We start from the raw sequence: 11704 nt of genomic DNA, 5'->3' as shown, positions 1-11704 counted from the left end.
GCAAATACCGTACCTACGTACGTATACGTATCCCGTACCAGGCCAGTAAGACGACGATTGAAGAGTGTAAGTTGATCCCGTAAATCAAATCTGTCATTAGAATACACTTCGTGGCAATATGACATGGAGAACGGTGGCCGGACTACTTGGGGGTCCAGGTTCCTTGTTTCAAGGAAGAGATTCGTCAGGGACGTTTTCCGCGGATGAGTGGCTTCAAGATTTGTTCCATATCAATCCTAGCTTGTCGGGATTGCATTAGCCCCAAAGCCTGAGGAAACGGACCAGGTTTTGAGAGAAGGCTTTTACGAGTTCGTACCTTTGATCTATGGTCTTCTATTGTTGGAAAGATTCATGAGCTATGCCATTAATTCCCAGCCAGGTTTCTCAAAACAAGTTAGGGGTCCGTTCTTGGGAGGGGAACCCAACTGTGAGCGAGCAAGTACCCAGTGAGCAAGCACTGAGCAGCACTGAGCTCCTCACCTTGAATATGACGTCAATTTGAGGCCAATCATTCACGTCCAAAGCTTTTGGTCGTTTGCAAATTCAAGCGAAAATCAGGGAAGGATTTCCCTGTAATTGATTTTGCCTTGGGCACCGCGATGTATGAAATTCTTTGGAAGCCCTGTGCCTCTTTCATCCACAATTTACCTTTATTTACCCAGGACGCCTTGATCCATGGACTGGAAGGAAGCACTTGCGTCTCATCATATATTTTTTGACGAAGCCTTTTGGTCAATTCATCCATCTTAAATCTTACATCAATGTACCAACCATCGCATGCCTGAAAGAAAAAAACAACTTTCGTCACCAATGTCGAGAAGTTTGCGGGTGAAAGGAAGCAACAGCCGCCTTTTGTTTTGTTGTTGTTGTTGTTGTTGTTGTTGTTGTTGTTGTTGCTCTCCAGGAGAAAAGAGCCCACCAAGGGAGAGAGAACAAGGCATTCGTGTTCACCAAGGTTCTTAGCAAAGTGCTTGATTCGTTCGTGCTCAAGCTCGAGTCGTCGTTATTGTTGTTGTATCTGGCAGTACTGTGACGGTTCAAAGTGTGCCAACAACCTTGTTGTTGTTCGTAATGGCCTAAACCGTTGCTCACGACAATGGGACAGCCTCAACAGTTCCACACTCGGTCTTGTTCCAGACCATATTCCTTTCTTTCTCTTTCCATCTTTCCTTCATTCCTTGCATGGAACGAAAGTAAAAGTGCTCGAGTCAATCTAGTTCAGTGGGTCCATTTTTGAGATTCGGACGACAAGGAGGTGTGGAGGAGGAGGAGGACGAGGAGGAGGAGCTTTTCAGGTTTTGGCCATTTCATCGAGCTAATTGCATTAATTGCTTCAAGAATGTGCGCTGCTCCTCGATTCAGTGGTTCGGCTTCCGTTGAATGTGGGCTGGTTGGTTCCCTTGTCTTGTCAGACTAATGAGAGCTGAAAAAGGACTGAATCATCGTCACTCGTTCGGTAGTTTACCACGTCCAAGGGGACCTTAAGAAAGTGCTGAGGTATTGTCTCAGGCTATGATCGCACCCACCATCACCCACCACCAACCACTCTCGTCCAGCAAATGCCAAGGAAGGAAGACGATAGTGGTGGTTGTGAAGATGATGATGATGATGACCAAAACGAGTGGATGGAACTTACTCTAGAGTCGAGGAGAATCCCATGAAAATCGTCGCGATTTTTCCTCGTTCAAATCCCTTGGAGCGACAAATACTTACACCACCACACGTGAGTAAAAAGAGGCCTCTGCTATCTTTAGCACCAACACTACCACCCTTTTGAACCTATATTTTCGACTCTTCTTGTCCTGCATAGCTTCAAAAAACGATACCCTTATAGTCCTTTTTCTCAAGGAAATTGCAGGTACAAAACTGAATTAATGATTCAGATTTGAATCATACAAGGATAAACCCCCCAATTCCTCGTTAGCCAACGAACAGAGACACGATTGAAATCCAAGCTGTTAGTTGTGTCCATAAAGCACGAAAACTGGGCAGCAGGCACAACTCATAAGGATTCTCCATATGGTGTCTTGCAAAAAGTGCATGGAAGCTTGAGAACCTTTTTTATTGGCAATAATAATGATAATAAAGTACAAAAACTACAACCACCAGAAGCTAGCTCGCTAGTTGGCTGACTGGCTGGTTTTGGTTCCGCAAGTGGATTGCGAAATGCTCGAGACCAATGGACTCCTCCTACCAAACATGAGAAGAGGGAAGATTCACGGCGGACTGGAATTGAATTTGAATAATTTCCTCGTGATTTTCTTTAAAAGACTTCCAAACGCATGGGAATCTTGCGCAACTTCTCTATATACACTTAAGGTCAGACTTGTTGAAACTGGCGTGGAAAAGAGCCTTTCAAACTTTCTCAACTTTTTCCCCTCACGTCGTAATCCGATCATCTCAATTATTCTTCTAAAACGGTATGCGGTAATTCAAAGCCAGTGTCAATTATGAAAAGGACACCTAAGTATCCTCCGACCCTTCCGACTCTTGGCCATGACTGTGATGTTCTGAGGAGTTTTACCAGTTGAGGTTAACCAAGATGCAATTACGACTTTGGCCAACCTATCATTATGACTCCATTTCTGCCATTGAGAGTAAGCTTGTCATTAGATTCAAAGGAAGTCCATTTCCATCTCCAGATGAATAGTACGAGCAGTTGATTCCGACTAGATTTGGAAGTCGATAATCCCCCATCGGTGTACGTACCTTGAAGCCTTAGAAATGGAATTTGCCTTCAAGAGTGAGTGGATTTAGTCGGCATTGTCCATTTGAGCTAAAAGTAAGTAAGTGGTGTCCATTAAAGAGAAACATCTCAGAAAAGTTGGTGCCACGGGCATTCTCATTGTTGGCGGTGTTGCCGTTCAACTCAGGTTGAAGAAGATCTGTCCAGAATTTGAACAGTGCCAGCTCGATAGCTAGCTAGCCACTCACGAGCAGGTCTGTGCTCGCTCTGCTTATCTCATTCTTTGTATTCCATTAACCCAGATTTCAGAGAACAGGCGAGCTTCGAGAAACTTGACAACAATGCAGATTGGAATTGGTGTTTTGTCATTTTCAATTCATTTCTTTCTTCAAGTCCACATGAGCGGTACACTTCAGCCAAGGAAGAAGGCCCGGAAGGATTTTTATGGTCATTCCCAGTTGAAATCTATACCATAAAAGAGAAACTCCATTTATCATAATAGAGCCCACGCAACAACTTGAAAGGAAACCAAACAGTAACAAGAACGAGGGGAATCAGGCACCCTGATTATTTTCCTTTGGTTTTGAGCCCTGAGATCCGCCGACTCCTCTTCCTTGGATGGATATTAATACTATTCATGACTTGAAGTCACACTGGCGGTATATAGGATTCATAGTAAAATCAACTCATCATCAAATCAAATTACTCTTTAATCTCGAATTGTAGTTCTTTGTCAGGAGGAGAGGTGTCTAGTACGCTTTTGGAATTTTCTTATTTTAGTTTGCGCAATTTCGTAAGTGCATACAAAAAGGAGTCTTGCATTGCCAAAGAAATCAAAAGGTCTCGTTTATGTTAGATTGGTCCCCGCATCGAGTTAAGAAGGTATCTCACAAATCAGGTTGGAACAGATTGATGTCACAGCCGAGAGTAATCTATCGTATGTATCCCATTGAATGCTTCTCCATGTCATGCAATAATTTTCTAATGGCCTCCTTCAGGCTTAGGGAGGATCAAGTAGCCATTGCTCTTGAAGTACGTATGGCTCAAATTCTTCCCTCCTGCCTCCAAACCTACTCAATCATCCAAATCAAGGGGCTCAAAAATGTGGCGGCTTCACCTGGCCGGGATGGAAAATGGGAGCCGTAATATCATGATATCAGGCTATATTTAGCTTTGGGATGACGAAAATGATGATGATCATCCTCCTACTCCACAACAACATCGGGCATTGAAGGTGCCAGATCATCTTCCAACGAGACCTAGCCAAGCAAACCATCCATCACAATGATTCTTGAATGCTCCTTCAGGGGCCCGACCAACACTTCCACTAAACCCACAATTAGTGCTAACAACCCAATTCTAAAGAAAGATCATCATGATGTCAAGATTTGAAATTAATTCCAAGACCGATGCCAAAAAACAAGAATGAGGAGCAAACGAGAGTGCGAAGGGGCGAAGGGCGGTGGAAAATGCCAAGCTAATCAAGCAATTACGTACGTCGAATATGTACCAGAAATTTGAAACCAAACCATGAGCGTCGTGGCCAAAGCCAGTTTTAAGCCTCATAACTTGGCTAAAAGTTAGACCATCAAGAATGGTCGGAATTGCGGCTCATTTACTTACCAAAGCGTCTCCAATGTGGTTGGTCGTAACATCCATTGGCGTACCAAATTGTCTTGAAGTGCAATTGTTCTACTCGATGTACTGATGGACGTACGTACATAAAGCCAGCATGGACAGAGTCGCGAATCTCGTTGGCGGATCTGTTTGCCTCTTTTTTTCGTACCACCGTCCTAAATTAGCACTTTGAGATGCCACTGGAGCTAGGAGGAAGTGGGATAGATGAAACCATCACCTGTGCGAGCTTGAGATTAATTATAAAAAAAGAGATATTGGCCACAATCCGACCATGCGAGCTCATGTTGATGCCAGAGGACCAATCCATGGTGGTAAATGAGGCTTGGACCCTCACTGCCAGTGAGTGATATGTTGCATGGATGCTGTTGCACTACATGGCGTCCTCGAACAAATAAAGATAAAAATCGAAATGGGGAAAACGTGAGGCTTTAACTGGATGACAGATAAATTTCTTTCCAAGGAAAAGAACACACTCACTCATCGGAGTTCGGGAAGAAAATTGGCGTCATTTTATTAATCGGCTCACGGTGCAGACCTTCAGATCATCATTATCCAGGGCCATAAAATAGGAAGCTCCTTCGTCCGTCTTGGCGAAATGATTGGTCAGAATTTTCTCTTGTCAACCGACTCTTTTTATGTGCTTTTTCTCTCGGAGGATGAGTTTGAGCATCACGAATCTTAGGGATACGTTCGGGAGATGGATAGACATAGATGGTGGCAACACTAGAAAGAGTCTCAAACGACCAGGAAGATGAGTTTCAGGCCGCCCCTTGCTCGGACGGAAATTGTGATTAATAGCTCTTTGAAAGATTTGATCAGCTTTATCTTTCGGTGTTTTTTTGCGCTTCCGTAAAAGCAATTTAATTCAAGATCATGCCAGCCAAGAGAACCCAGCCGCGACCACGGACACCTTGAAATCGAGAGAAAAATGAACAGCAAAAAGAGGTCTATTTTTGAGGTCGTGCGGGCAAGATAAGTGGCTGTTTGGCTCGATTTGCCTCTGCTCGGGTTGTGCACTTTACTACTCTCGCTCTCTCCTTGAGGTCGCCTTCATTGTGGAATACTCTAAAGGCAACACAGGTTACAATTTCAGCCCTGAAAGTTCATTAGTAGACCGACAGAGACCATTTCATCCGTGTTTCCTGGATTGCAAATGCCATGAAATCGAATGTCAGGTTACGATTTCAGAGGTGGAGGAGCCACGTGGGGAGAACAGCAATGTCGATGTTTTCGTCTGGTTTGGGCAAAATCCACAGATCTCGGGTTATGGAGCCGACCAACCCCAACACAATTCACATCAGTCTTTATCGGGCGGACAAGTAAGTGAGCATGTCCAAGAATGCATGAGATGCCATGATATTTACTGTTATGCGGGGAAATGTTTTCATAATCTATGGTCCTTGTCGTTAAGCTCGACCCCGACGATTAGGCATGATTAGGAACAGGAATATTCGGCCATGAACGGGATCCTTGTGCAGTTATGAAGAATAGCAATTAGTAACGACAAAGGTTAAAGATGAAATCAATCTTTTTTATTCGTAGCACAGAACTGACTCTCAATCTTTTCTGAAATGCAAATTTGAGCATATTTTTAAATATTAGTTTTCTGGAGAAAATAGTTACTTTCTCATAACTTCCTGCATTTGAATGGACGTCTAAACTTATTTAGAACGGCTTGAAGAACTAGTTAATATTTTCAAAGGCATTACAAAGACATTTGAATTGGTTAATCACAAGGTAGTGGTCCAAAAGCGGATAAAAAATTAATGCGAATGGAAGATATCAGCTCACAAGCATTTCCGAGCTCTAAGGTCCTCCAGCCTTAGCAGCAACACACAAACCTCGGCGTAGGTGTAGGGTTTTTTTTCCTTTTAAATTACCCACTTCAATCCCTTGGAGCAATATCCATTAATCATAATCACATGAGTACGTACCCCTTCTCTCATTTCGTTGCATTGAAGCCATCGTGAATTGACCTACCGAGGAGAATGTTCGAAGCCCCTCTTCTCTTCTTGTTCATCCTCGTGGTCCAATTCCCAGCCCCACGGTTGGGGGACCCGTTATTACCGAAATGGGTCAATCTATGAGGGACAGTGGTTGGACGGCATTCGCGAAGGCTACGGCCAACTTCGCGTCCGACACAAAGCCTGTGCCACAGCTTTGCCTCATCCCGACGATGAGCCACTTTATGCAGGTATGTATGCGTTTAAATCCATCCATAACTTCAAATTTTCAACGATGAACAGAGGTGGGCATTGTTATGTAAATGGTAAAATACTTGGAAAATAAAAACCTGCACTCTTTAAGTGATCTTTTATCACTTCGGAGTTGTATCGGAAACGCTTCAAATGTGACATATACGGAAAGACATTTACATTGTAACGAATCAAAACGCCATGTAGCATGTCGGGCTAGGCATGAAACTATTCAGTGTGACAAACCCAATAGCCTTCATGCATTGCAACTCTTTTATTCAAGAATATTGTTTTCTTTATGATTCTATAGAGGTTATAAAAATAAACTAATTGCATTACATTTACGTTATTGCCTTAAAGATGACTTTAAAAGAATGGCTTTCGTCACACATCTATGAGAAAAGCGCTCTTTGGTACAATATGTAGGTACGTACAGCCGATTGAGCGCTCGGGAATTTTAATTGCAAATGGAGATTTCTACGAGAAATGAGTGAGCCATATGTTTAGATAACAATCGGGTGTAAATTCCCGTGTTTTGTTCGATCTGTTCATTCCACAAGATCGATGGACTCACCGGTAATGGACATGCCTTGTCTACGACGTCTTGAAGATTGGAGATGAAAAACGACAAGAAAATGGAGAATGAACCGTAAAATGGCAACAGAGAAGGGAGAGTTTCTCTGTATTATCTTAATCTAATGGACATTTTCTCGAACGTCTTCGGAATTAGACGGGAGATGTTAAGTAAGTAAAGAAATGTCTTCGGGGCATTCAATCTCTCACGAGACTCACACCCAGGCTGTTGGCTTTTTCTCGATACTTTCTCAGGTAGGTTGAGCCGAGAACTTCTTTTTCCAAAGTGTAGCTAGCGAGGCAGCCTTGATGTCATATTTCGGGTGAAGTTCAAGATGAATGTGTTGCTTTGCCTTGGAATCGATGTAGAACCAATAGAATCGGTCAATTTCAAAGAAATTTCATTGTCGTCATCACCATGAACACGCACTTCGTTCTCACACAGTAATGGTGCAAGGAAGTGAAAGAATAACCTTTTTTTACTGTAAAATTTCTCGATCATGACACTATCGTTTGGACAGGAATTCTCACTCGTTCCTAACTTTTGTCGCTCATATCAAGCAATTGGCTTTGCTGGCTTTGCTGGCTTTGTTGCCCAGATCCTTGCCGCTTTAGATTACATTACATCAACCTTCTTACAAGCATACTCGTATCTTGGAAATGCCACGGTAGAGTGAAACTTCGTGGTTGCGACCACGAAACGACAAGTTTACCTAGCTCACCTTAAATCTGAGAGCGAGAGACAAAGTTCACCATAGGTTGGGTGGTTTTGATAGGGACAACTTCCGTTGTCTTCGTAGGGAAATTTAAGAAAAACAAAATCTCTGAAAAATTGATACTCATTTGCTCCGAAGTCACAGGTCACCGGCTTTGCTCAAGACAACAACCAATGAGGTCCAGTCCAGCGTACCCAGCAAAGGCGAAAATCGATGTTGAACTTTTTTTACCATTTTCTAACATGTCATAACAGAAATTGGCAGAAATTGGCAGAAAATGGTGGAAGGTGGTCTAAAATGGCCACCGGTGCACAAAATGCTTGACCTAAATCAAAAGGAACTGCCAATGATATAAGAAAATAACGCCATTATTTCTGCTCACCAATGTGCCCTGTTTAAAAGCAAACAAGTCTGAAACGAACTTAAATTCGAGCAATTCCATGAATATTGTGATAAATAAGGTATTTTATGGCCACATCAATAAGCATTAAAATATTATCCACGAGCTTCAAATAGCTGGCAAAGGAATGCAGATCTAGTCATTTACATCGGGATGACATTTGAACCTGTCAGACGTACAAATTTGGTCATTATCAAAAGTCTTTGTGACTAAAAACATGGAAGCCCTGTTCATGATCGATTGTTGCGGCGAAATTTTAACCCCATCAGATTTGAGTGATATTTCTTAATCAGTATCTTGTATAAATACAATATCCCCTTCCCAGCATATTAAGGCTGAAAAGACTATCTTTTTTGTCATTTTCCGCCACCTTTTTGCATGATTTTCTGCCAGGAGGTCGAAAATGGTCTTTGATAATTTCTCATTCCATTGTGTATGTGAAACTGGCAACTAAACCAAAGCAGCATCCAAATCCAAAAAAAGCATAGTTCTAGGGCCTTAAGATAAAAGTAACGTCTTGTTGATTGATTAACGCAGATTCCATTAACATTCACCCAGGCATTCGTTACAAATTAGACTTCTTTTATTGAAAAAACATGTTTATGCGAAATCTGCCTGCACCCATCCAAAAACCGAAAAATAATTGTTGCACATTTTGATTTTCCCGCCCTTTTATCCGGAAATTTCGAATTGGGAATAAATCCAAGCCAAGCCATTTGATGTAAATACTATTCGGAATTGATGTTACAATATTTCCGTTGAATTTTAAATCATTGAATCCATTTTTCAGTGACAAATTATGTAGCCTAGAAGGATATTTCAGTGCCCAAACTTAGGAATCAGAAAGAACCCAGAATTCGTAGTCCGGGTTGGTCACCGCGACCAATCTGATCTCGTCTACCTTCTCCTTAGTGCGCCCGAACTGGGGCATTCCCCCTTGGTGGGTCCAGTGTAGCCTCTAGCCTCGTTATACAGCTTCATGGCACTGTATATGGTGCACCTGACTACCTTAAACCTCTCTACAACATTCCTGGGGCTGCCCATTGTCAAAATCTGCTTGACGTTTATTTACCTTTGCTCAGACTTTGCTCGAAAAGGTGATATTTCTTTTCAGCTTGGAACCTCAAACCGTGCTCAAAAGAAGTGCAGAGGAGGCCATGTTTTTTGCAGACTTCTTTACCACTGCTGGGAATGGGATCCCCAACACTTCAACACGAAAAACGGTTTTATTTTGCTTACCTTTATATTCATTTAATAGGTGATCCACCAAGGAGCTCATTTTCTTTTCTTTTACAGACCATTTGGTTGAGTTTCATGGTTAGGGGTGCAGACATCTAACAAACTTATTAAAGGCCCCAATCCGAGTTTAAATGATGTGTGTGTCATTTCAAAGTTTATTTCCATCTTTTCATAATATTTACCTTTATTTCATCCATGGCCGAATTGATGCAAATTTAAGCAATGTTGCTTCAAAAATTTTAGACCTTCTAGCCTCTACTACCAGATCTGGTTTTACGCAAGGGCGTTACATTTTAAATGATAGAATAAAATCATGTCTACCCACGTGGATTCAATTGCTGAATATTCAGGGCAAAAAACCAATATGTGAAATACCTCGTACGAACTGAAAACTAAGGACTAAGATTAATCCTTTAGCCAAAACCTTCAATTACCGGGATTCTCATTATTTTGTTCATTATTACGATGTCCAATCAAGATGACAAATTTGATAAAGGAGTCAAAGAATCACTTGCAAATCTTCCCCAAAAAGAATCCTAGATAGTGAAAAATTCAGGAATCAATTTACTCATCATAATTTCTTGCACTTCTTTCACTTTGACTGCCGCAAAAGACAATTGATCATCCCAATCTGCTTTTATCAAAACCAATCACCTTTTTCTCATTCCAGGTCAATGGCAACGAAACAAGCGGCACGGTTACGGGGTCCAATTCTATTCGCGTCAGGAATGGTATGAGGGTTTGTGGCATCTGGGTCACCGCCATGGTTGGGGCAGAATGCGATACAAGAACGGAGATGAATACGAAGGGGGATGGCAACATGGAAAACGCGATGGGGCAGGTCTGTGCTTGTATAGCAATGGCGATCAATTCGAAGGGGTTTGGCGGAATGATGTGAAACAAGGCACCGGGAAATATCTTTTCCATCAATCTAAAAGACTCCTTCAAGGTGTATGGCATGAAGATGTGTTCAAATCTGGTTTATTATCTGGCAAATAAATGCATCAACCAAAATATCACGCAACATCACCAATCGAACGCACGCAACTTCTGAAGATTAGGACTCCGATTCTTGTTTCTGGCTGGACAAAATATGGTCTCAAGTCAAGGTCTCGACTGGTTTATTGCAACACGATTAAGGGTCAAAATGACCTATTCTTTATTGTGACCTCTGACTTTTTTGTCACGGGTTTGGGCATTGACTTTAATCTCAAAAAAGTCGCTGGTCATAATTTATGAGGTTCCAAACAAGATGCTTGCCAAGTAGAAATTGCACCTTAATGATTGACTTATTACCTACGAAACCCATAAGATAACTGTAGACCAAGTCCATAGACACGCGCCTCACTAGTTTTTTTTTTCTCTCAAGGAGGTCCAGTTTGAACAACGGAGACGCCCACAATGTAGTCCATTTTCCTTATCCTGATTTTATGCGATGCGCAAAAACAATGACTTTGCCTAATGATCAACGCCAAAAAAAGTACCAAGAAATGAACCTCTGCGCTTATAGTGACCAAGCACGACGGACAAGTCATTTTAAAGCATTGGTATAAGCAAATTAAACAATAGGCACGATTGCACCCTGAAGTAAACCAATCCGTACGATTTATGAAATTTATGGACGATTAAAAAAAAGCAAAATCCAACAAATGTCAAAATAAATAGCACGCTTCATCTTGTCAATCTATTAACGTAACGTAAATGCAATTGGATCCAAATTCTACTTCCTGTCTAACTCAAAGTCTTCTATCACCGATGTTAAAATCATTTGACATAAGAAGGATCAACTTCACGATATGGCTGAAGAATGGTTTGTATCAAATATTAGAAAAGGAATTATGGAGACTCTGCCATGGTCTAAACTCTGTGAAAACAGGAGACATTATTGATATTCAAATCATCTTGTTTATGACCGATGTCTGAATTTTGATAGTTCGAAGAAATGTAACTCAGCATTTTCAATTAAGGTTAAGAGGCTTTGAATTCCATACATTTTCCATACGTTAAAACAACCCGGAGAGAACTCACTTTCAAAGGAGCCAAATAGACGATCATTTTACCAAGATTACTCAACGCATTAAAGATTGAATCCTAATCATGGCTTAACGCATGGTCTGTGCGTTGTGTTTTTGAACCTTCGTAAGGTCAGGCTCCTCTTTGTTTTACTCATCAAGAGCATCGTAAACCCAATTATCTAACCTCGTTAACCCATAAAAGTAACTTAGGAGGGCCTTTGAATTGGTCAAATTTACGACAT

The 11704-nt window shown here is 41.6% G+C and overlaps 1 protein-coding gene across 1 annotated transcript; it reads left to right on the top strand.

Moving 5' to 3' along the window:
* The first annotated feature begins 956 nt into the window (after positions 1–956).
* LOC131878419 (MORN repeat-containing protein 3-like) lies at positions 957–10455 on the top strand. Its single transcript, XM_059224394.1, has 4 exons — positions 957–1723; positions 5513–5643; positions 6286–6518; positions 10118–10455. Exons 1-4 carry the CDS (start codon positions 1658–1660, stop codon positions 10444–10446), a joined length of 759 nt encoding a protein of 252 aa, XP_059080377.1. The 5' UTR covers positions 957–1657; the 3' UTR covers positions 10447–10455.
* The last annotated feature ends 1249 nt before the right edge of the window (positions 10456–11704 follow it).

This window comes from Tigriopus californicus, chromosome 3 (assembly GCF_007210705.1).
Source record: "Tigriopus californicus strain San Diego chromosome 3, Tcal_SD_v2.1, whole genome shotgun sequence".
NCBI lineage: Eukaryota > Metazoa > Arthropoda > Copepoda > Harpacticoida > Harpacticidae > Tigriopus > Tigriopus californicus.
The sequence above is the reverse complement of the archived record's forward strand: the minus strand, read 5'-3'. Positions and strand labels throughout refer to the sequence as shown.